This window comes from Schistocerca serialis, chromosome 2, assembly GCF_023864345.2.
Source record: "Schistocerca serialis cubense isolate TAMUIC-IGC-003099 chromosome 2, iqSchSeri2.2, whole genome shotgun sequence".
Classification (NCBI taxonomy): domain Eukaryota; kingdom Metazoa; phylum Arthropoda; class Insecta; order Orthoptera; family Acrididae; genus Schistocerca; species Schistocerca serialis.
This window is the reverse complement of record NC_064639.1, coordinates 575,946,015-575,971,042: the sequence shown is the minus strand read 5'-3', so window position 1 is coordinate 575,971,042 and position 25,028 is coordinate 575,946,015. Positions and strand designations below refer to the sequence as shown.

The 25,028-nt window shown below is 44.5% G+C and overlaps 1 protein-coding gene across 1 annotated transcript in view; it reads left to right on the top strand.

The window, feature by feature from the left end:
* LOC126456240 (galactose mutarotase-like) overlaps positions 1-25,028 on the top strand; it is a 92,270-nt gene that overhangs the window by 8,801 nt on the left and 58,441 nt on the right. Inside the window, exon 2 of the mRNA XM_050091993.1 lies at positions 8,963-9,120. Within this exon, the coding sequence (XP_049947950.1) occupies positions 8,963-9,120 (158 nt within the window). The remainder of the gene's footprint in view (positions 1-8,962; positions 9,121-25,028) is intronic.

Here is a 25,028-nt window from a genome sequence, read left to right as displayed (position 1 = left end):
TCCGTGTCTAGCAATTTTAAAACCGTTCTCAGATTTATTGTAGTTCCTGTGGACGCGATTTTAGTATTTTTGGTGGGTCTATATTTTACTCTCAAATAGAACCACAAACTCACTATTTTGGCGTACTTTGGCTGGCGGTTTCTCAGTTCCTCTCCTCTCCCCTCGTTGGGAATTACAGGCAGCATTCACTCTGTTCGCGCTTATCTGTGTGGCCCGACAATCACCTCGCAACTTACCTCCTATGTTTACGACTCAACAGCAGACGACATAGCGCCGTCACTGTCAAAACTGTCATATTAGGCGACATTGTGACCTGGTATCTTGCAAGCATCCGTACAGAAAGATACGAGAATGATTTTATTCCTGGGGAGTATGCGACGTGAGTGCAGCTCCAAGAATGTACTGCAGGTGGGTGTTAAATGACTGTGGGCAACGGAAAATAATAAACGCTAAAATGAAGATTTGACCCTGTCTGTCTACCCCCGGAAGCTGATCTTAGGATCTCTTAATGCTCTTTAACATATAAATTCCAACCTAAACAGAAATTAATGATTAAGGGAACTAATTATACTAAATGATAAACGTTGTTGCTGCTTATACACTTATTTTATATTAAAAACAATCTTTATTATAAATATTTATATTTCCTAACTAAAATTACTGATCCATTGAACAAATCTGCTCTTTTATTATGACTGCGCGATCTAATATAAATAACGCTAAATGACTGACATCATCTATGTACCAAACACAAGAAGACACTACTTTTAAAGATGATCTAAAATGGAGTGCAACGTTAGTGGAAATAAATCCTACGTGATCACAGCTGTTTAGCCATATAGCCCCTAATAAGCCAAAGCAATTAGCAATATCACCGTATGTACTGCGTCTGGTGCGTCGGAGTGATGGTTCTCGTACACGTCTGCGATGGTGGAAGAACTCTAGCGACAAAATAAACTCTTTCAAAGAGTAGGACGGCTGAAGGCGGTCCTCTGACTATTATACTCTAATACTGTCTTCTCCTCTTGTGTTCTACAGACGAGAAACGCGAACTCCCAGCCACAAGGACGGAGTTCGGATAACGTCTCAACGTAAGTATAGGCAGAAGACGTGCTCTCAATCGCTGAACGCTGCGTACTCAACGACGACTTCCAACCCGGAGGCGAAGTCCAGAATCGTGTAAGCTCACAGTACAGTGCCTAAAAGTTCTAACAAAATAATCTCGTGAGAACAGAGACATCAAGTTCCTCCGTACCAACAAGAAGCTGATACTGAGCGACCGTCACATCCGGGAGCTCAAAAATGGAAGACAACGTCTCTCCAGCGCTGGCTTCCCAGCAAGGCTTGGCTCCCCACCATCGTCATTCCGAAAACGAATCATATTTCCGAAATCACGGAATATTCTCCCTCTCTTCAGATTCTTCCGAACGCCGACCAACCAGACTCTAGTCTTTTGACATCCAGCACGGAAAGTTTGCGAGGAAAAACCTATACTCGTACAATGGTACGCTTCTGAGTAGAAATCCTTGGAAATAATCCAGCCTGCGTGGTTTCCGAGGTGCCGCTTCTTCGTTCCTCTCACCTGCGTCCAAGATTTCCGTAGTTTCCGAAGTATAATCCTTCTGGTTCGGCTACAAAACCGGCCGGTCGCGACTCTATTGTGCTCCAGCGCTTAGGTGCTACGACATCCGTCTTGCTGTTTCTTGTGTTTAAGCAGGACCAACACACCTGTGTGGGCCTTCCACCCAGGGCTTGAGTTCCGCCTGCCATTTCATTTCCAGGAGGAGGAGGGAGGAAATTAGTGTTTAACGTCCCGTCGACAACGAGGTCATTAGAGACGGAGCACAAGCTCGGATTAGGGAAGGATGGGGAAGGAAATCGGCCGTGCCCTTTCGAAGGAACCATCCCGGCATTTGCCTGAAGTGATCTAGGGAAATCACGGAAAACCTAAATCAGGATGGCCGGACGCGGGATTGAACCGTCGTCCTCCCGAATGCGAGTCCAGTGTGCTAACCACTGCGCCACCTCGCTCGGTATTTCATTTCCACTGGTGTTCCAACCTCTACTAGTATGGTAGTAAAGACACTCTGTCACCTTTCATGCAATAGGCGTTAACAGTTATTTACAAGGTGTACGTGACAATGTCAGTCTCCCTTAAATATTCATATATACGATGTACTACCTGTCAAATAATACCTAATGTTGTTGTAGATCGCGGCAGAGTATGTGGAAGAGTGCTTTTAAGGTGCGAAATTACAGCCACTTTACACAGTAACTATGATCGGAGATACAAATTTGACCAATCAGTTGTGTGGAGACACTGTTAAGTGGTGGTCGCGTGACCATAGTGTGTCAACGTTTTTGTATCACAAATCGCAGTGGGGAATCGTCTCTAAATTAAATTTACAAGACGTTCTCTAGAAACTTTTTAGGAGAAGAAAAGTGTGTGCCAAGTTTGTTCCACACACCTTGACTCCTGAACAAAAACACTGATATGTAGACGCCTAGCGCGACTTGATTGCAAAACGCGGAAGACACTTTTCCGATAAAAGATCATCGCTGGTGACGACACTTGTTGTCATCAAAACGAAACTACCACAGAACGGTAAAGTGCCGGAATTCACATGAAGGATCAATAGTTTGAAGTCACAACCGACGTTCAAGACAATGTGACACGTGAGCTGAACAAGATCCCAAAGAAAGTATCATCTGACATGGTTGTATGAACTTTCTGTATGTCGTATTCAAGTGGGGGGCGGGTGCAATATAGAACACTTGAAGCATTAAAACGACCATCTTAACTTTCATATATTTTTTATTAATCCATTCTCGAAACTTTTTGGACTAAAGGGACGGAGCGCGCACAAAAAAATATTTCCTCTACATAAATCGTGGCTAGTATCGGGAATTACTCTTCACTTATTTAAGGCAAATGGAGAATTCTATACGCAGGTCGAAGATACAGAATTTTCAGTAGCATGTCGAAAAGAGTTTGACGGGAAGAGCTTTAACTACGTATTTGTCGAAGTTAATACAGAAAAATAGACCTTAGCCATACATCTCAAGTGGCGATTGTGATACTCAGTTCCGAATATATGTACTCATGAGAAATAAACTACTTATCGAAAAAGAAATAAACAGAGTAGATATCTGAAAAAGTGACTACAGTTCTAGTAGGAAGGAGACCACGGTAAACAATATGAATTTGTAACATATCACAATGAAAGGAAGACTGATAAATCGACTAAATATTGCAATTCGCGCCGAAATACAAGAGACAGTTTTTGTTTCCCATGCACAGCAGACTTTAGAAATACAATTTCGCAACCAACTAAAATATAACAACAAACAATGATATATGAAGAAATCCAATTCAAAATGAGGACCAAGAAGTCGTGTCACAGCATCCGTGACCATTACATCACTGGTCAAAGCCGACAGCTAGAATCGCAAATTCTTCTTGACCCCTATATTACGTATATAATCGTGATGCTGCAGAGCCTACCATAGGTGGCCTCCAACAAGAGTGGAGTGTAGACAAGTGGAGGTGCGGTGGTGAGGTCCTGTGGAGCACCAGGGCGCCAATGAGACATCATTCACTTAACAGGCATATATTTTCCTGAGTTTTACAATAACTATGTCTTCTTCCCAGTACTGCCTAGCAGCAGCCCGTGTTGAGCCACTGGTCCACGAAGGCGCAAGGCAGCACATCAGCATCCGACAAGGAATTTGCAGGCATTGACTCTGGCATTGTCTGAGTCAGTACCACGCCTCGTCGTTGGAGATCCGGGAACAAGCGCGTTGTTACAGCCTGACGTGGCTGTAGACGTCTTCTGGGGCCTCAGTGCTGACGTTGAATGAGGGTGCACTTAAGCTCAGCCCCAAAAATCAGCAAATCATTGCGAGATGTCAAGATGGCGTGGCAACGGAAAACCTATCAGTCATATGAAGGACAGCCCGAGAGGCGGTTCTAGCATACAGCAGGTAAGGGGGTCCTTGTACTGCCGAAATATGGCAGCAAAGGCGCCCTGCTCCCAAGGTGAACAGCTCGCAGATGGACAGATCGGTTCTTCATTCACGGAAAATTGGTCAAATCCCACATCGTCATTTATATCCCGTTATGATCAGCAGGAGTGCAACTCATAGAGTTGAAGTTCCTTCCACAGTCAGACGGCTGAGGATTCATAGCAGTGGATTCCAAGACGGTGTTGGCTGTAGACTCTCGGTTGTATTCACCAGGGAAATCTGCAACTAATAGAGCTCACCTACCATCGGTATGAGTGATGCAGATGGAATGACCTAAATCTGAGTGTGAGTGTAAGGAAAGCGAGGGTTTTACAGCACTCAATGACGTGATTCCCCCTGTAATGGTGACCGAATGTGCCCCCGTTTTCTAAACCCATCAGCGTTCTTGGCTGACCTAATGTTGAACTTCAGGGCCAAGGTTTGCAGCCTGAAAGACATTCTTGTGTCAACCCTTGGTGAAGTTACTACATGCACCCTCATTACAGAAGAGCATTGTGTCCGCTCTGCACTGTCATCTAAGTGCTGAATCATGTGTTCCTGATCTTCTCTCGCGCAAACTACGAGATAATAAGCCTTCTGCCTGTTTGTACTTTAATTCTTGCTAGTGTTGACATTAGTTACGCCGCCGTTGCATACCCGGCGGACGTGTTCCACATATCGTCATTCCAGTCGGCTCTAACAAAATTAAATTTTATTACTATTCTGCTGTGCAATAAAGCACTGGAAAAGTAAAATTATGTAACTTCACAATTTGTCTAAAACGTAATGACTCCTGCTGTCTTCTGCTCCAGCTTTATGTGGCAAGAACTCAGGCAATGGAGGGGGAAGTCACTTTCAAAAAACACTTGGCATCATTCGCTTACAAGCTTCGACCTTCGGTGTGGTTCATATCGTCGTTTTAATTTATCCCTGTCGCTAGGCTCGCCGGCCGGGGTGGCCGCATGGTTCTAGGCGCTACAGTCTGGAACCGCGCGACCGCTACGGTCGCAGGTTCGAATCCTGCCTCGGGCATGGGTGTGTGTCATGTCCTTAGGTTAGTTAAGTTTAAGTAGTTCTAAGTTCTAGGGGACTGATGACCTCAGAAGTTAAGTCCCATAGTGCTCAGAGCCATTTGAACCATTTTTTGTCTGTATGCTCAGTCAAAGCTCCAGATGCATTGTCCCATCCAACAGTGATGCGCTATCATATTCTGTGTGAAATCTCCGATAATCGTCTATGGCGACACTGGCCATGATCCAGCATGTGCTTGAAAGTGAAAGCCCATAGAAAACTGCTGTTTTGAGAGGGCACAACTGCTTCAAATGCGGTTGAGAGCGTATGGAAGACGAACCCCGCACAGGGCAATGTGCAGTGTGTACGTGAAGTGTTGAACTCACACTGGCAGTTAAGCATTCACATGAAACTTCCTGGCAGATTAAAACTGTGTGCCAGACCGAGACTCGAACTCGGGACCTTTGCATTTCGCGGGCAAGTGCTCTACCATTGAGATACCAAAGCACGACTCACGATCCGTCCTCACAGCTTTACTTCCGCCAGTACCTCGTCTCCTACCTTCCAAACTTAACAGAAGCACTTGCCCGCGAAAGGCAAAAGTCCCGAGTTCGAGTCTCGGTCCGGCACACAGTTTTAATCTGCCAGGAAGTTTCATATTAGTGTACACTCCGCTACAGAGTGAAAATTTCATTCTGGAAGTATTCAAATGATAAAATAATTGAAGGGGACAATCAAGAGATTCACGCAGGGCGTTATGCCCAATTGGAAGTTGCATCATGGTGACGCACCGAGCTGGAGCAGCTTTCTCTGTCTCCCTACAGTACCTGTGTGGCGCAGCGTACGATTTCCCGTTGCCCGAGTGTAGAACTTCATGAGCCAGAAGCAGAGGTCAAAGCAGCATCCAAGATATGACGGAAGACATTCCGGAAAAGGACCTCCAGGGCGCCTTCCAAGTGTGTCGCCAACCAAGACTGATATTTTAATGAACTTTAATTGTTCCTTCCTAAATCTTCAATACGTTTTTCCCACATCTCGACTGTTTACGTTTCATACAAACGCAGTAATTTACTGCAGTACAGTGTCCGAGACAGTGAGTTGACACTCCAGCAGCATTCAGTTATGAACGAACTCGCAAACTGCGATTATGGTTCCGCAGCTGTAGAATATTTCAGAACCAATGACACTTTGTGCTGGAGTGAGACTCGAAAACGGATTTCCCACTTGTCGCGAGTGGTCGTCTTAACCCGCCGGCCGCGGTGGTCTAGCGGTTCTAGGCACTCAGTCCGGAACCGCGTGACTGCTACGGTCGCAGGTTCGAATCCTGCCTCGGGCATGGATGTGTGTGATGTCCTTAGGTTAGTTAGGTTTAAATAGGTCTAAGTTCTAGGGGACTGATGACCACAGATGTTAAGTCCCATAGTGCTCAGAGCCATTTTTTTTTCGTCTTAACCACTGTGATTACAGGTTGTTAGCGGAGTTGGTGAAGACGGAAAGCCTCGCTCGCGGGGTGGAATCTGAGTTAACTATCTGTAGTGTCGTTATGACAAAATGGTAGATATCGAAATAGATGACAGAGGGATAGAAAAACAATTAAAAGCACTCAAAAGAGGAAAGGCCGCTGGACCTGATGAGACACCACTTCGATTTTACACAGAGTACGCGAAGGAACTTGCCCCCTTCTTGCAGCGGTGTACCGTAAGTCTCTAGAAGAGCGTAGCGTTCCAAAAGATTGGAAAAGGGCACAGGTCATCCCCGTTTTCGAGAAGGGTCGTCGAACAGATGTGCAGAGTTATAGAACTATATCTCTAACGTCGACCAGTTGTAGAACTATGGAACACGTTTTATGTTCGAATATAATTACTTTTCTGGAGACTGAAATATACTCTGTAGGAATCAGTATGGGTTTCGAAAAAGAGGATCGTGTGAAACCCAGCTCGCGCTATTCGCCCACGACACGGGTTCCCAGGTAGATGCCGTGGTTCTTGAATTCCGCAAGGCGTTTGATACAGTTCCCCACAGTCGTTTAATGAGCAAAGTTAGAGCATCTGGACTATCAGACCAGTTGTGTGATTGGATTGAAGAGTTCTTAGATAACAGAACGCAGCATGTCATTCTCAATGGAGAGAAGGCTTCCGAAGTGAGAGTGTTTTCAGGTGTGCCGCAGGGGAGTATCGTAGGACCGTTGCTATTCACAATATACATAAATGACCTTGTGGATAACATCGGAAGTTCACTGAGGCTTCTTGCGGATGATGCTGTAGTATATAGAGAGGTTGTAACGATGGAAAATTGCACTGAAATGCAGGAGGATCTGCAACGAATTGACGCATGGTGCAGGGAATGACAATCGAATGTCAATGTAGACAAGTGTAATGTGCTGAGAATACGTAGAAAGAAAGATCCCTTATCATTTAGCTACAATATATCAGGTCAGCAACTGGAAGCATTTAATTCCATAAATTATATGGGAGTAGGTATTAGGAGTGATTAAAATGGGATAATCATATGAAGTTGATAATCGGTAAAGCAGATGCCCGACTGAGATTCACTGGAAGAATCCTAAGGAAATGCAGTCCGAAAACAAAGGAAGTAGGTTACGGTACACTTGTTCGCCCACTGCCTGAATTCTGCTCACCGGTGTGGGATCCGTACCAGATACGGTTGATAGAAGAGATAGAGAAGATCCATCGCTTCGGTACAGTATCATTTAGTAATCGCGAAAGCGTTATGGAGATGACAGATAAATTCCAGTGGAAGACTCTGCAGGAGAGACGCTCAGTAGCTCGGTACGGGCTTTTTTTGAAGTTTCGAGAACATACCTTCACCGAAGAGTCAAGCAGTATATTGCTCCCTCCTACGTATATCTCGCGAAGAGACCATGAGGATAAAATCAGAGGGATTAGAGCCCACACAGAGGCATACCGACAATCTTTCTTTCCACGAACAATACGAGACTGGAATAGAAGGGAGAACCGATAGAGGTACTCAGGGTACCCTCCACCACACACCGTCAGGTGGCTTGCAGAGTATGGATGTAGATGTAGATGTAGAATTGGGAAATCCGGTTTCGAATCCCACTCCAGCACATATTGTCATTTGTTCTGAAACATTCTACAGCTGAAGTGACCACGGTTCGTGGTGGTACCCTGGACATTACGAGAGGTGGGAAATTGTTCGTAAAAGGAAGCGTGATCACTGCCGACAGTCGTGCTGGACAATGTTCCAGGGTGCATTGCATGTTTCGGCCTCCCGTCATGTGGGAGCACGCCCAGTACTGTCGAACGTGATCGTTTTAGTGGTCCTCCTCTTTGAACACTCATCAAAATGGTTCAAGCGGCTCTAAGCACTATGGGACCTAACATCTGAGGTCATCAGTCCCCTAGAACTTAGAACTACTTAAACCTAACTAACCTAAGGACATCACACACATCCACTACCGAGGCAGGATTCGAACCTGCGACCGTAGCGGTCGCGCGGTTCCAGACAGTAGCGCCTAGAACCGCTCGACCACACCGGCCGGCGAAACTTTTTGGGCGCCACTTACTATTATTGTCTTAGAATGAAAGTGGCATTTTCGTTCGTCTCGTTGTATATTTCAGTTACCTCCTGTATTATACTGTAGCTGCTCTTTCTGCGTATTACAGATTTCTACTTGGCCGTGACACGTCATGCGAAAGTTAGCTTCATACTTCAGTATTTGTCAATTGGCTCTGATGCATAATTTATGATGCCAAAGTTTTGGGAGATCCTTTAGGGCACGCTAAGAGGCATGACCACAGAGTTCTTGGCCATATAGCACATAATTTATTTATTCGTTTCTCTCTCAGAGCTGCAAGGATATGAAGTGGTAGCAGATTAACGCCAATGAACTTCCCAGTGATTTGCCTTGCAGTCCCAATCGCTATGAGACGCGGGTGGTGGAGGTGTTGTTGTGGTGACGCAGACTATGTGGAGCACTCGGCGCTGTCGCTGAGCGGCGTGATGGGCCGCGTGTCGGGGCGCGTGGGCTGCGCCAGCTTCCGCCTCGGGGAGAACATCCACTTCGTCACCGAGAACGACGGCCACCACCACCGCAACGGCGGGGTCGCCGCCTTCCACAAGGTGCCCCGTAACCGCTTCTTCTTAGGATGAACTCTTTAAGGATGCCTGTTAAAACTGGTACTTTCAATTTTTTTTTTATATCGGGGAGAAGTATTTGCAAATGCTTTCCAGATATTTTTCTATAGCCATCATCGACAACAGGCAATCATGATCTTAGTGGTGTGTCTCTTAGTGTTAGTAGGGGAACCGTTGGTCACGTGTTTTGGGGGGAGCCGACCAATCGGCACTCGGGCAATTGGAACGAACGCTGCCTAATTGCATTCAAATAATCTTGTTCCAGGAGCTTCCTGGATGATGGTGATGATGATGATGATAGTGGTGGTGATGATGGTGATGGTGGTTTTTGAAATAGGACGTTAAACAGTGAGGTCATCGACGCCCTAGTTTCGTAGAGACAGCTAGTTGGTGTTAATTGCAGTTGCCGCGAACTTGCAGTTTCTTCATGAGGTTGTTCGACTTATTACGGTTTATGAAGAGACTGTTCGTGTGCAAAGACGCACTGTTAAATTATTCGTGAGGTGCTTCATGCTACGGCTAGATTTACATTGGTTTCGTCCTGCTAAACTCGATACGAATCGCGAAGCGAATATGTATTCATCGCGCGATGCAGCTAACGATGTGTGACGTCACTAGATTCGAACCTGGTTACAGAAATGGACTTCTGTCACTAAATCCTAAAAATTGTACAAGAATTTCAAACGTTCTTTTCATCAGTTTAGTTCGCTGAATGATTTACTGTGAGTAGTCTATGGTATTGATTTCATGTGAAGGTGTCACGTTCGATGCAGCTGATCACGTGTCTTTGTGACGCCAAGGGGACATGTGTTTCAATATTATGATCGTTTTAGGTCAACAGTACAGTTTCAGTTTAACTACTATTTGTCGTTTCTACTTTCCCGCCTCATTTATTCAGTATTTAAGTGTGAATCGGGACAAACTTTTGACCTGCACCATTTCGTGATCGCGAGTTATGAGACGCAACCTTCCACACAAGTCACTATCGCATTAGATGAATCCCAGTAAATATTTCACTTCTCAAATGGTACCTCATACTTTCACCGATAAATATTCCGTTCTCATGCACGCAGTTTCAGATACAAATGTAGGTTCTGACGACGAATGCTGGTTGGAGTGAATCTGAGGCTGGTTCCACAAAAGTGTTTTTGTTCGTGTCTCACAAACTACTTCAAGTAGAGTACAGGGGTTGGACAAAAATATGAAAACATTGCGAGAAATGGCTCTTCGAAAATGCATGCAGAAGCTAGCCAAGTCTGCAGTTTGAACTGTTATACAGCGGAAGTGAAGAGCCAAAGAAACTGGTACACCTGCCTAATATCCTGCAGGGCCCCCGGGAGCATGCTGAAGTGCCGCAACACAATATGGCATGGACTCGACTAACGTCCGAAGTAGTGTTAGAGGGAACTGACACCATGAATCCTACAGGGCTGACCAGAAATCCCTACGAGTACGAGGGGTTGAACATCTCTTCTGAGCAGCACGTTGTAAGGCATCCAAAATATGCTCAATAATGTTCATATCTCGGGAATTTGGTGGCCAGCGGAAGTGTTTAAACTCGGAAGAGTGTTCCTGGAGCCACTGTGCAGCAATTCTGGACGTGTGAGGTGTTCCATTGTCCTGCTGGAATGTCAATCGGAATGCACAATTCACAATAGACATCAATGGACCCAGGTGATCAGACAGGATACTTATGTAAGTGTCACCTATCAGAGTCGTATCGAGACGTATAAGGAGTCCCATACCATTCCTACTGCACGCGCCCCACACCATTACAGAGCCTCCAACAGCATGAACTGTCCCCTGCTGTCACGCACGTTCCATGGATTAGTGAGGTTGTCTCCATACCCGTAGACGACCATCCCCTCGATAGAATTTGAAACGAGACTCGTGCGACCAGGCAACATGTTTCCATCCATCAACAGTCCAATGTCAATGTTGATGCGCCCAGGCGAAGCGTAAAGCTTTGTGTCGTGCAGTCATCAAGAGTGCACGTGAGGGCTTTCGGCTTCGGAAGCCCATATCGATGATGTTTCGTTGAATGGTTCGCACGCTGACACTTGTTGATGACCCAGCATTGAAATCTGCAGCAGTTCTGGGGAAGGGCTGCACTTCCGTCACGTTGAACGGTTGTCTTCAGTCGTCGTTGGTCCCGTTCTTGCAGGATCTTTTTCCGGCGGCAGCGATGTCCGAGATTTGTTTTTTTACTGGCTTCCTGATATTCACGGTACACTCGTGAAATGGTCGTACGGGAAAATCCCAACTATATCCTTACCTCGGAAAAGCTTTATTCCATCGCTCGTGCGCCGACTATAGCACCACGTTCAAACTCACTTAAATTTTGATAACCTGCCATTGTAGCAGCAGTAGCCGATCTAATAACTGCACCTGAGACATGTCTTATATAGGCGTTGCCGATCGCAGCGCCCTATTCTGTCTGTTACGCATCTCAGTATTTCAATACGCATGCCTATACCAGTTCCTTTGGCGCTTCAGTGTATTTGACAGCGAACGGCACCTCTGCAATGTCCTCAATATATCGCAAGTGTCAGTCTTGATCAGCACCATGTTACATATATTTGTGAGTCCATTAACTCAGAGCTATGTGAATTCGAACGTGGGTAAGTGGTTGGCACTTGTATGGTGAATGCTTCCGTAACCAAGTTAGCCGAGGTGTTTGCGTATCAAGCTGTAGCGTACCGAAGACTCATATCGCATAAAGTGAAAGCGGAAAACATCATCCGCTAACTCACAATGAGGACGAATATGTATTTTGAGTGATCGTGGGCGACGGCCATTGACGAGAATTGTGACTATAAATAAGAGGATGACAGATGCAAAAGTCACTGCAGAATTGAATATCGCCCTCGCGAGAGGTACTCAGCACCAAAATAACACCATGGGTGCCACATAAACAGAGAATTGCAGGGCCAGCTGAAGTTCCAAAACCATTCATCAGTGATACAACCGCCCGTAACAGGAAAACGCTGTGCAAAGCTAGAAAACCTGGACAATGGAGCAATGGAAGAAAGTCATTTGGTTGGTGAGCCTTGTTGCACACTGTTTCCAACTTATGGCCGAGCTTGCGTCCCAATAGTGAAACATGGCTGGGGTTCGGTGGTGCTTTGCGCAGCCATATCGCAGTGTTCCATGCACCCCATGGGTACCCAGCAAGGTCGCACTACTGCCAAAGGAATGTGGCCAATGTGGCTGATCAGGTCCATCTCATGGTACAATGTTAAATGGTGAGGCTGTGTTCCAGGAGGATGGGGTTCCTGTTCACACAGCTGGCATCGTACAGCTGTGGCTTTGTGAGTACGAGGCTAAATTGTCACGTCTCGCCTGACGATCACCGTCACAAGATCACAATATTATTGAGCCTTGGTGGTACACTTTGGAGAGATGGGTGTATGACCAATATCCACTTCAATCATCATTACACGAATTTACCCTTATTTTGCAGTAAGAATCGTATAAGATTCCCTTAAAAACAATACAGGACCTGCATGTATCCGTCCTAAGACGACTGGTAGCCGTTTTGAATGCCGACGATTTTTGCTACACAGTATTAGTCATGGTGATGTTCTGTGTTTTTGGTGTTTCCATATTTTTGTCCACCCTCTATATCTTGAGGTGTTTAGTACGACCCGACAAACAATGCTTATTCAAGTCTTTGGAGCTATGTCGTCTTTCAACGGATTTTAATTCATACTGCCAGTGTTATTCTGTGTTTCATATCTGACTGTTGTAACTATCGCATCTGATACCTTTCCATAACGAATTTAACTCTCATGTAAATATCTTTTCTCTTATCGAAATCAGACTGCATTAATAGGTGTGTTATTTGAGTTATTACTATGTTATAAGGCATAGTTTCTTTACACAGGGCAAGATAGTTTTATTTGGGTTAAGTTAAACTGTTTGCTTAAGACAGCACACCGCTTACAACCACACCAGAGCGTCTTGTACCTTCAGAAAGCCTTACATTAATTGCCGTTTGACAGCAGACGGACTGGGCTGCTTCTAGCGGCAATACGCCAGTGGGAACCCGGCAATGTCAGCACCCACTGCGTTGGCACTTCTGTTTCGCAAAGCACTGCACATGACAGTGCTGAGGTCGGAAATTTTACCGGACACAAAAGTTTCGCCTGTTTCAAGCAAAATCGTAACCCTATTAAAACTAAGAACAGGTTTTAGGCGTGATTAGAGACTATACAGATTGAAACGTTTCTTTCGTCCGTGGCTCGCAGCTTCCGTGCCCCCGTGCGAAGCCATACTGACTCCATGCCCTATCTGTGATGAGCGGCGTCAGAGGCAAATTACGAGACTTACGCCTCCGCAGATTTAATACGAAACGTTTATTGGCGGTCCCGGATTAATTCCCTGCTCTGTTACGCGTGTAAGTTAGTCTAATTAATGATCGCCAGTCTGAAAATGGCCTACGAGACACAAAAAACACCTCTCAACACTCCAAAGTCAATAAATAACAGCTATGTAGGTGCTTACTTTCTAGCAAGATTCCAAGAGCTAACCACTGGATTGGAATGTGTTCACTGTTAACAGTTCTATACACCGCTTCTAACTGGTTACTAGCATCTCTCGCCGATAATCACCACCACAACAAAACAGGAATACATGTTAAATCAATAGGGAAAAAGTCACACAAAAATTTCACTCTCAAAATTGCAAGGCAACAAATGAAATAAATTGGTGTTTACCCTTTCAGTTCCATTTCTTTTATTTAAAACCACCTCCAGCTAACTAAGGATTCGCATCTATTCTCTGGAGCCTCTTTTCACCGAACAATAGCTCCCTCACTAATCCGCAATACCCAATCAGAAAAACAGGGAAATGTCTTAGCAGAGTTCAACGCCCGCGCAAGAGATCGCACTTCCGAATGGTATGTAGGTTGTGCTTACCGGATAAGACACATGGTTAATCACGAAGGATCAGTAACTTCAGACTGCCGAAATGGTAACAGTTTTAAAACAGCACCTCCGTCCCACATGGCCACGACTTGGCTCCTCAACCCGACGAGGGCTGCCGACGGACTCCTAGATTTTGCGCGTTCCAAACCACTCCACTGTATTGTTTAACTCTAGCTGAGTACTCGACGTTGCTCGGGTAGGCATTTATTTTAGTCTTCTATCAGTGCATCTCCTCCTTACACCTCTCTCTGTCTACCTCGTCCTGTCCCCTCTCGCTTTCCATCTCTTCCTCCTCCCTGTCTCTATCCGTCTCCTCCTCTTCTCTTTCTGTCTCTATCTCCTCCTCTCCCCTCTCTGTCCATCTCTCTTTTCTCTGCCCATTTCTTCCTCCCCCTCTCCCTCTCCATCCGTTTCTCCACCTTCTCTCTAACCATGTACTCCTCTTTCCTGTCTCCTCTAATACCCTTTTCTTCCTTTTCTATCCATTTTCCTCTCCCCCTCTCTCTAAGCATCTCCTAGTCCTCCCTATCGGTATCCATCTCATCTTTCACCCACTCTGTCTGTCCATCTTAATCTGCTCCTTCTGTCTCAACGTTATCACATCCAACCGAATAAGAGTTAGCTGGTCCTTACCTCCACAATATTTCTTTCCAGATAGGAAGTGAAATGTGCACCAAGTTTGGTGGTTTAAGAGGAGCTTCTTATTCATGGGTTTGTCCACGTACGATAAATTTTGAATTTTTACAAAACATCACCAGTCTTGGAGATATTGTATTGTTTTAAATTTCACGTGGCTTTCTTTCGTTTCTTTTTCAACAGTGACCTGTTTTGTGCGCCATCGGATAGCAGTTCTGTGTGTTACTCATCTGTTGTTATGAATCGCTCGATTGCTGTCGATACTAATTTTTTTAATTGAATTGACATCTGGTCTAAGCTTACATAGTTTGGAAAGATTATGTATTATGAAGTCGTGAAGCGAACTGTTGTCTCCTTTTTTAAAACAGGCATTTTTTTCTATGATTCGCAGTGAATTTGGGTGTTAGGTTATTCAATCTCGCTACAAAAATCCTTGTAATCGTCATGATGCTCCCAATTTGCTCAGAATTAGTTGTCACAAATGGTCACTAAATGGTTTCGCAAGCGTTGGCTCCTGAACCAATTCCTTGAAATAAAATTCGGTAAAAGCATTTAGTGGAATTTCGGACGAAATTTTTTTTATCATCAGTCTTCCGATCTGCTTGATGCTACAAATCGCTCTTCTGTGCCAATATCTTCATCTCAGAATGGCACTTGCAACCTACGTCCTCAGTTGTTTGTTGGATGTATTCCAATATCTCTCTTCTTCAACAGTTTTTACCTCTACAGCCTCCTCTAATACTATCGAAGTTGTTCCGTGATGCCTTAACAGATGCCCTATCGACCTGTCCCTTCTTCTTGTCAATGTTTTCCACATATTGCTTCCCTCGCCGATTCTACGGAGAAATCCTCATTGCATACCGCATCAAACCACCAAATTTTCAACATTCGTCTGTAGCATCACATCTCAAATGCTCTGATTCTCTTCTGCTCCGGTTTTCCCACAGTCCATGCTTCACTACCATTGTATGTTAACCGGGGACCTAGAAACGACGGAGAGGCTCCGTCCCCGCCGCAGCCGCACTGGTCCACAACCCCATGACGACTACCGCAGTCCACTTCACCCCTCCGCCACCCCACACCGAACCCAGGGTTATTGTGCAATTCGGCCCCCGGTGGACCCCCCCCCCCCCCCCGCCCCCCCAGGGAACATCTCACACCAGACGAGTGTAACCCCTCTGTTTGTGTGGTAGAGTAATGGTGGTGTACGCGTACGTGGAGAACTTGTTTGTGCAGCAATCTCCGACATAGTGTAACTGAGGCGGAATAAGGGGAACCAGCCGGCATTCGCCGAGGCAGATGGGAAACCGCCTAAAACCATCCACAGACTGGTTGGTTCACCAGACCTCGACACTAATCCGCCGGGCGGATTCGTGCCGGGGACCAGGCGCTCCTTCCCGCCCGGAAAGCCGTGCGTTAGACCGCACGGCCAATCGGGCGGGCTTCACTACCATACAATGCTGTGCTCTAAACGAACATTCTCTGAAATATCTTCCTCAAGTCGAGGCCCATATTTGGCATCAGTAGATTTCTCTTGGCCAGGAATGCGCTTTTTGACAGTGCTAATCCGCTTTTTATGTGCTCCTCGCCCCGTCCGTCATGGGTTATTTTGCTGCCTAGGTAGCAGATTTCCTTAACTTCATCTACTTGACACATATTTAACATATTTCAGACATATTTGTATACATATTTCACATGATCTGTAGCGAATTTCGGCCTACTGTTTCGTTTTCACGCAGCCCGATGTTTATAACATCATATCACCTGAACTATGTGTCGTACAATGATATATTTCAGTAACTACATTCAATGGTATATGTAAATATTATCTGTTAAATGTGTTGCAAACAGAGTGGCAGTAAATAAGTAATAATTTAAAAGTCATGCCTGATTCGGCAGTTTCACCGCTTGAACAGCGAAAATATACTAAGCGATAACCTTTTCCCTTTCAAAATTTTGTGGGTGGGTGGGGGGGGGGGGGCGCTATTTGCGCATCGTGAGCTACGCTTCGTCTTCGCCCTCACCCCTTTCATAGATATGTGGTTCTTACCACCACAGTGGTTTCCTGCATACAGTAAGTGATATGTGTGTCAAGTTTCGTCGGAATCGAAAAAAAAAGGTTCAAATGGCTCTGAGCACTATGGTACTTAACATATGAGGTCATCACCCCCTAGAACTTACAACTACTTAAATCTAACTAACCTAAGGACATCACACACATCCATGCCCAAGGCAGGATTAGAACCTGCGACCGTAGCAGTCGCGCGGTTCCAGACTGAAGCGCCTAGAACCGCTCGGCCACCACGGCCGGCCGTTGAAATCGATCCGGAGGTTTAGGAAGAGATGTGGAACATACATACGCACGTAAATGTATCCAATTTGTAATATGTATGGATTCAGGCCTTTCTATTCTGATTCTTCTTGCTTACTTTCGGCTAGTTAAAGCCTGGAACATTTTAATCACTGTGTTCCAGTGACACATTCATGGATTCCGTCTGCACCCATATGATACACGATTATCCCCTCCAAAAATTCTAGCACAGAATATGCAATATCCTGTTTTATGGTTGGTTGGTTGGTTTTGGGGAAGGAGACCAGACAGCGTGGTCATCGGTCTCATCGGATTAGGGAAGGACGGGGAAGGAAGTCGGCCGTGCCCTTTCAGAGGAACCATCCCGGCATTTGCCTGGAGTGATTTAGGGAAATCACGGAAAACCTAAATCAGGATGGGCGGACGCGGGATTGAACCGTCGTCCTTCCGAATGCGAGTCCAGTGTTCCTGTTTTATGGAGACACAATTTACTATTGCACCGTCATTGTTGTTGTTACTATTTTTCTCGTGGCTAAGCAGTTCTCTGTCTGCTCGTAACTCGTTAGAGTGAAAGTTCTGCCTGCATTCTCGAAGTCGATCTGTCTATTTTACGTGAAATTTTTAAAACTGAAGTTATTAACTTTCACATTAATAAATTACATCCCGTTTACAAACAGTCGGAACGTGCTACTCTCCCACTTTATGCTTAAATACACTCTAAGATAAGAAACAAGCGACGCATCACGAAGGAATTATCCAAATTACACGGAAATCGGTAAATGTAATGCATATGTGCAGACAAACAAATCACTACAATTTCAGAAACATTGGATGACTTATTCAAGAGAAAGAGCTTCGCATGCTTATCAAGTCAATTAATCCTCCTCTGGCCCTTAGGCAAGCAGTTATTCGACTTCGCATTGATTGACAGAGTTGTTGGATGTCCTCCTGAGTGATATCGCATCAAATTCTGTCTAACTGGCGCGTTAGAATGTTAAAATCCCAAGCTGGTCGGAATGTCCTGCCAATGATACATAATACACCGAGCCTTCTCAATAGGGTGAAGATCCGGCGACCTGCTACGAAAAGAAACGGCACTCCAGGCCACCACTCCTCGTTATCTGGCCATATGGCGGGCGAAGGTCACGTTGGCATTCTACCACTGCCCACGGCGTCTCCAGACACGTTTTCGGCCTGGAATCTCATTGGGTGTGGTAGAACTGTCTTCAGTGATGAGTCCCGCTTCGAACTGAGCTCCGATGACCAGCTAAGATGTGTCTGGGGATACCCCAGACAGCAGTGGCATAACAACCTGTCTTGTGTCCCACCATACGACCTGACAGACAGGAATTATAGCCTGGGGTGTTATTTTTTTTCATAGCCGAAACCCTTTGGAGTCATCCGCGGCCCCTTAAATCACAGCGATACGTCGAGGATATTCTACGCTCCGCTTTGTTGCCCTTGATAGCATGTAATGTTGTTGCATTAATTTGAGGTGTAAGCGGTGCTGATATTCAAGACCATAAAAGTGGGTTAAAAGCTGTGAGCTATCTGAGGAAGTTAAGCTTGCATTACTGCGCAACTGTTTCACCAGGTATCCAGTCCAGCTTACCAAATTCCCAACCAGACTAACATTAATTATAATCTTTTAGTACTCATCTTACAATAACCGGTGATATATATATAAAGACAATTTAAATAAAACGAAATAAATCAGTTTATATTTGGACATTTATTTTAACATTGATCATTGTTCTGTTAAGATTTCAGCATATCAAACTTGATTCATAACTAAACTGGTGCCTTATTTAGGATTGTGGAAATGTGAGTTTGTAATCTTACGGAACACATCAAATAGGGAGCCAAGATTGGGAGACTACATACAACACTGCATTCATAAAATAACACATGAAGAACGTTGAAACATATGCAAGAGGAAATTAACAACAACCAACCGATTCAATTTTCACCCAAAGAAGTTACGTTCGTAGCGCAATCCTGTCCGTCATGAAATTACCACACACTGGTATACTAAATTCATATCAACTCTCTGTGAAATCTTCCCGAAAAGAATAGCTGAGGGCTACTTTGATGCTTACACCACAAGCTTCACTTGGTCAACTTGGTTTACACAAAGAGTGTAATTCCACAATAATTTTGATAATTAAAATAAATTACATCGAAACGCAATTTACAAAAGAAAAACCACGAACTGGTTACTATCGTCTTACTATTAACCTGATGGGTCAAACTATTGTATAAGCACGTGGTACTGGTCTCACAAAGTACACTGCACGTGGGTTGAACATAAAGAAAAGTTGCTATATTGAAAAATATTGTCAAGACGAGACGTTATAATCTCACGCACATTCGCATTTAAGATTGATGATCTTAGTTAGAGTTACTGATCAATACATGGTTCCATTTTACTCACAAAGTAGTGACAAAGCAACTAACGGAAGATACTCTGAACTTCACACTCGACTTACACTGCGTTGCTCAAATGGCTCTGAGCGCTATGGGACTTAACATCTATGGTCATCAGTCCCCTAGAACTTAGAACTACTTAAACCTAACTAACCTAAGGACAGCACACAACACCCAGCCATCACGAGGCAGAGAAAATCCCTGACCCCGCCGGGAATCGAACCCGGGAGCCCGGGCGTGGGAAGCGAGAACACTGCGTTGCAATTTTAAGATAACATTAGATATTTTAGAGCTGAACTTAAGAAATCCATTAGCAGACACGGGCTTAGCCGGAGATCTTACCACTTCAGACGCTCACCGCGGACAGACTGACCTGGGCTCCTACCAAGGGTGCTTCCCTACACAAAACGGAAGTGACCGGAGAGGCAGCTTCCCATACCAACATTACAAGGGATGGACAGGACCATACTAAGGATAGAAACCTCTCTGCTTTTAGAAAGCGTAGCTACCTGTTCCGACGTTGGTCCTACTGTTCTCTAGCAGACAGGCTTGTCTGCTACCCTCAAGCATGCAACTAGAAATACATTTGCTCATTCATCCTCTCACACAGAAGGGAAGGGGGATGACAGTATCTTATCAAATACAGTATATAAAAGAAAGCGGATGTAGGTTCCGTATGAGACTGTGTGACATGAATTACATATAAACTGTGTTTTGAAGTGTAGTAGTGTGACAGATCGTTCTTGTTTATGTGTAAAAGTAACACGTTCCACTACTCAGTCTCCTCAAAGATAGTCAGAAACGCCACAGTAAATTTAGAAGAGGAATTTATGCCGTAAATGACAACAGATTTAAGAAATTAACATGAAAGGAATCCAGCAGTGACCTTTCAAGCAAGCCATCCTGGGCTTACATTTCAGCAAGATAACGGCCACCCACACACGCGAGAGTTTCTTCTGCTTGTTTTCGTGCTTGTCAAACTCTTCATTGGTGAACAGAGTCGTCGGATCTCTACCCAAAAGAGAACGTTAGCAGCCATTATGGGTAGGGTCTTGAAACCAGCTCATCATTTTGACGACCTAAACGCGTCAATTGGACAGAATGTGGTGCGATATCGCTCAGGAGGACATCCAAAACCTCTATCAATCAGTGCCAAGCCAAATGACTACTTGCTTAAGGGCAGAGGTGGACTAACGCATTGTTGACTTGCTCAGTATGTGAAGCTCTTTCTTTTGAATAAACCATCCAGTTTTATTTCTGAAATTGTAATCAGTTGTTTGTCTGTACATGTACATCACATATACCGATTTTCGTTCCATTCGGATAACTCCTCCGTGATGAACCACCTTTTTCTTGTCTTAGAGTGTATTTTTCTCGTGATACATGTACCTCATAAATCAACAAGACACAAATTCCGTGGAATTCTAAGCTAAATGATAAGTTCAAGTGCGGAAATAATCACCAGAGCGACAATTTATTACAGTTTCTTAACAAAGATTTAACAAAAGAAATCTCAGATTAAATTCAGTTTTGATTGATTAGCTGGGAGCATGGTTGATTAATATTCGTATTTCAGTGAAATACTAAAGAGCACTAAAGAGTACGTCCTAAAGCGAAGAGACTGCTTTTAAGACAGTTAGTTGTTATTAGAACTGGGGTCTCACCAGAATCATTTATTCTCGTACTGCTGACTTCAGACACTATTCGTGCACAACCAAATTTTGTATTTAAGGGGTCGTAAAATTTAGTTTTGAATATAGTTTTGAAATATAGTTTTGAATTTCTTACTATGGTGATTAACAGAGTAATAAATGAATCTGTAACTACTGTATGCAACACGGCAATAATGATGCTGTGCACATCGTCGTAAGTCTTACTGTGACAAACTCCAATAGATAAATCTTTCTAAATTCCTAAATATCATTCTTAACATTCATTTATTGAAATATGCCTTCAAATAAGCATTAAAACACTGTTTCGTCACTGGAATTCGGCAGCCAAAACATCGATTCAAATAACCTACGCACAAAAATCAATCGGTATCATAAAATAAGAAACAGATTACTGTTATTTGCCAGATTATCCTCTTTTCAACAGTTCTTGCAAACATCAACTTCAAAACAATAACTGCTATGTTCAAATTTAGATGAATGAGTTAATAGGAACTATCTGAACTTTAAAGCTGAGTAAAAGTTTAGTTCTATTTTCTGGCAACATTGATAACTTTGATAATCTTAAAATAATCATCGTTCATAGCATGACGACCCGCGTACAGGATAGTAGTACATGAGTCCTGTTCCTGTTTGTACAAAAAAAGAATACACTTCTACATGGCGTGGCGCACCAAACGGCGGGAATGACAATGGCTGCAAGTTGTGCGAGAGTAAATTCTAAACCACGCGTAATTCAATTTATTAACAAGTATGAACAGCCCAAAGCGTATACAGAATAAGAAGCAACCATAGAACTCAGAGCTCAAATTAACAAAATATCACTTAAGACCTAATACAAGGTAATATACCTTGAAGTGACTTACCGCACTGGAATAAATCGACATTACAATAAAGGGAACACAGATTAATTTACCAAGCCAACAACACCATAATACAAAATACAACAGAACAGAGTATCAGTAAATCAGCCCCTCTGAATTTATTCAACCTTACAATAAAAGTAGCAGGAATTACACAAATAACAGACAGTGAAAGGAGGATACGAGAATAGCCTATTAAAGATTTGACCTTAGAACCAAATCCTAGTATGCATCCAACCAAAGCCGACACCTTACTTAATACTAGACAGGCAATACAAGAGAGACAAAATCCACAGTGAAAGTAACCCCACGTACACTCTGCTACCCACAGAAGATACGAACACTAAAACATTTAAATCCAACAGCAATGTAAAATGAAATCTGACTATACATACTTCGATCAGATCTAACATTTTCAACTGAACACACTAGGCCCACACTGAATACACTGTATTTCACAAACGTAATTAAAGACGACTTAAGCAGGTCAGCCCTGAATCAGTCATATGCAACCTAGCACTAGTCACACCAAACACACATCCTCTGGCTGGCGTATCCGAAAACACACAACAGCGCCCATCTCATCTCTCGCAGAATTCTGCATTCCCTGGTTCTGTGGGGCCAAGCATCATCCGCTGCTCCAGCTGGAACGAAGCCTCGTGTTGAAAGCAAGCTACCACCAGCATTAGCTGTCCATTCACCAGGCTACCTCGCTTCTCTGCCCCATGCTTCCTGCTTTGTCTCTCCAGGTGGTTGTTTTCGTACTCCAAATTGCTAGTAGTGTTCTCCTTCTGTGGCCATTTCGAAGTGCCTTCTACTCTGCCACAGCAGCCATCTGATGGCGACGGCAGCTGACCCTTCCTCCGTCTACATGGTCACCAGTAACAACATGTGCGAGCGGCACCGATACACAGAAAGCTCGGCCGGCGCGCCATGCATGGCGCTGGTGCGACACTGACGACTTTTCCACTGTTGTCCACCGCCCTTCGGCTCCAAGAAGTTGTTGTCACTGCAGTTCGGATGACCAGACTGCCTTCCATTGTACCACATGGTCACACCTCACCTCGGCGCGGTGCTGTAGCTACAAACCAACTGATAGGCATGCTCCCAGCGGTGTCAGGAACACAAGAGCCATGGTGATACACTAGATGTGGAGGAAAAACAAATGTACCATGACCTGCTCTGTCAAGGCACAATTGGCTCCTTTTTTAACCCGTAAAACGTATAGACGGTACTCTTCCTCAACCTAAGTGTGCACAAACGTGCCTGGCGTGATGATGGCTATTGCATCCACGATTCTTCTGTGGAGATCGCCAAGTTCATGTACGGGGGAGAGACACACAGTGTCTTTTGCACAATCCCATGGCAAGAAATTCTGAGCAGCTACGTCCGGAGGTCACAGTGGCCACTTAATTGGTCGTTTATGTCTTATCCATCGCTATGGAGAGGTTTGGTCTAGGAAATCGCGAACATGTAAACCCCATTGAGAGGTTTATTCTAGGAAATTTTAGAAACTTGTGGTAAGTTCTATGGGACCAAACTGCAGAGGTCATCGGTCCTTAGGCTTACACACAACTTTTTTTTTAAATCTTTATTTCCACAACAATACTAGTTATACATATTAACCCACCTCCTAACATGATTAGTGGGCCATTAATTGCTACATAAAATTGGGTTATAATGCAGCTTAATGTTACAGGTATGTTAGTGAACTACAGTTTAAACTACTACAGTGTGGTAAATTTCTACAACAATGGGCAGTTTAATTAACCTACTTGTTAAGTATCTAACCTAGAATAACTACTAACTGCAGTGTCACAGGTGTGCCAGTAAAGTACAAAACTACTTAAAATAGCCAGGCTCCACGAGCTAACCCCGTGGAGCATGCCCCTGGGACTGGGCTGGCCAAAGTTGGTATTCGCTGCAGTTTCCTACCCTCAGGTATTCTGTTAACACTTTCCGTGATACCTCATCTGCCAGAGCATTTAAATTATGAAAAGTGTCTTCTTGTCTAAGTAGATGGCATGTGTCAGTGTTCGGAAGTCTGTCTCGGAGTGTTGTCGCGACATCATTGAAGAGAGGGCACTCGAAAACCATATGGTCGGGAGTTCCCTCTGCCGCACCACAGTCACACTCGGGGGTTGCCCTTTTCCCAAACCGACATAGATATGTCGGATACGGTTCATGACCAGTGAGAAAGTGAATAAGTCCTCGTGTAGGTTCAAAATATTTCATGCCCCCACGCTCTTTTACGTCAGGTAGGAACTGGAAGGTTCTTCTCCCCGTTTCTTCTTCCTCCCAAGCCCTCTGCCAAAGTTCCTCCCCTCTATTTCGTATTTCTCTCTTATCCTCCACGCTCACATCCATGATCTCAATTATTTTCTCCCTGTTTCCCTTTTTGGTCCAGTACCATGCCGCTTGCTGACGTATCTTGATATCTAGCGGGCAGAGCCCCATTATGACTAACAGAGCTCCCCCCGGTGATGTTCTGTAGGCCCCCACAGATCTTAAAATCATGCTTCTTTGGACTCTTCTCACGGTCATGGCGGGCACGACCCGCGTGAGCCTGTGCGCCCAGACACCCGAGCCGTAACCCACTACTGAGGTTAGAATGCTATTGTGATAAATTTTTATGAGATGAGGAGGGAGATGAAATCTTTTATATCCAATGGAAATGAGATTGTTTAGTAGTTGGAGAGCTCTCTGGGTTACGGTTTTTATGTGTTTCCCGAAGTTCCATCTCTTGTCAATTATGACCCCCAAGTATCGCATCTCCTGTCGCCGAAGAATTGGTGAGCCATCTATTCTAACAGTGGGATTCCTGATTAGCTGACCTTTTAGCAGTAAGTATGTAGATTTACTTGGAGATATTTTCATCTTTGTATTTTGGCACCATTGGTGCAGTTTCTCTATGGCCCTTTCGATCTTTGGTTCGATGTCTTCTCGGCTGCGACTGCCGACCAGCAGGAGGAGGTCATCTGCGTAGGCTATCACCTCTAGCACTTCTTCACTTTGCTGTAGTCTGTCTGGCAATGGTTCCAAATGGATGTCCCAGAAA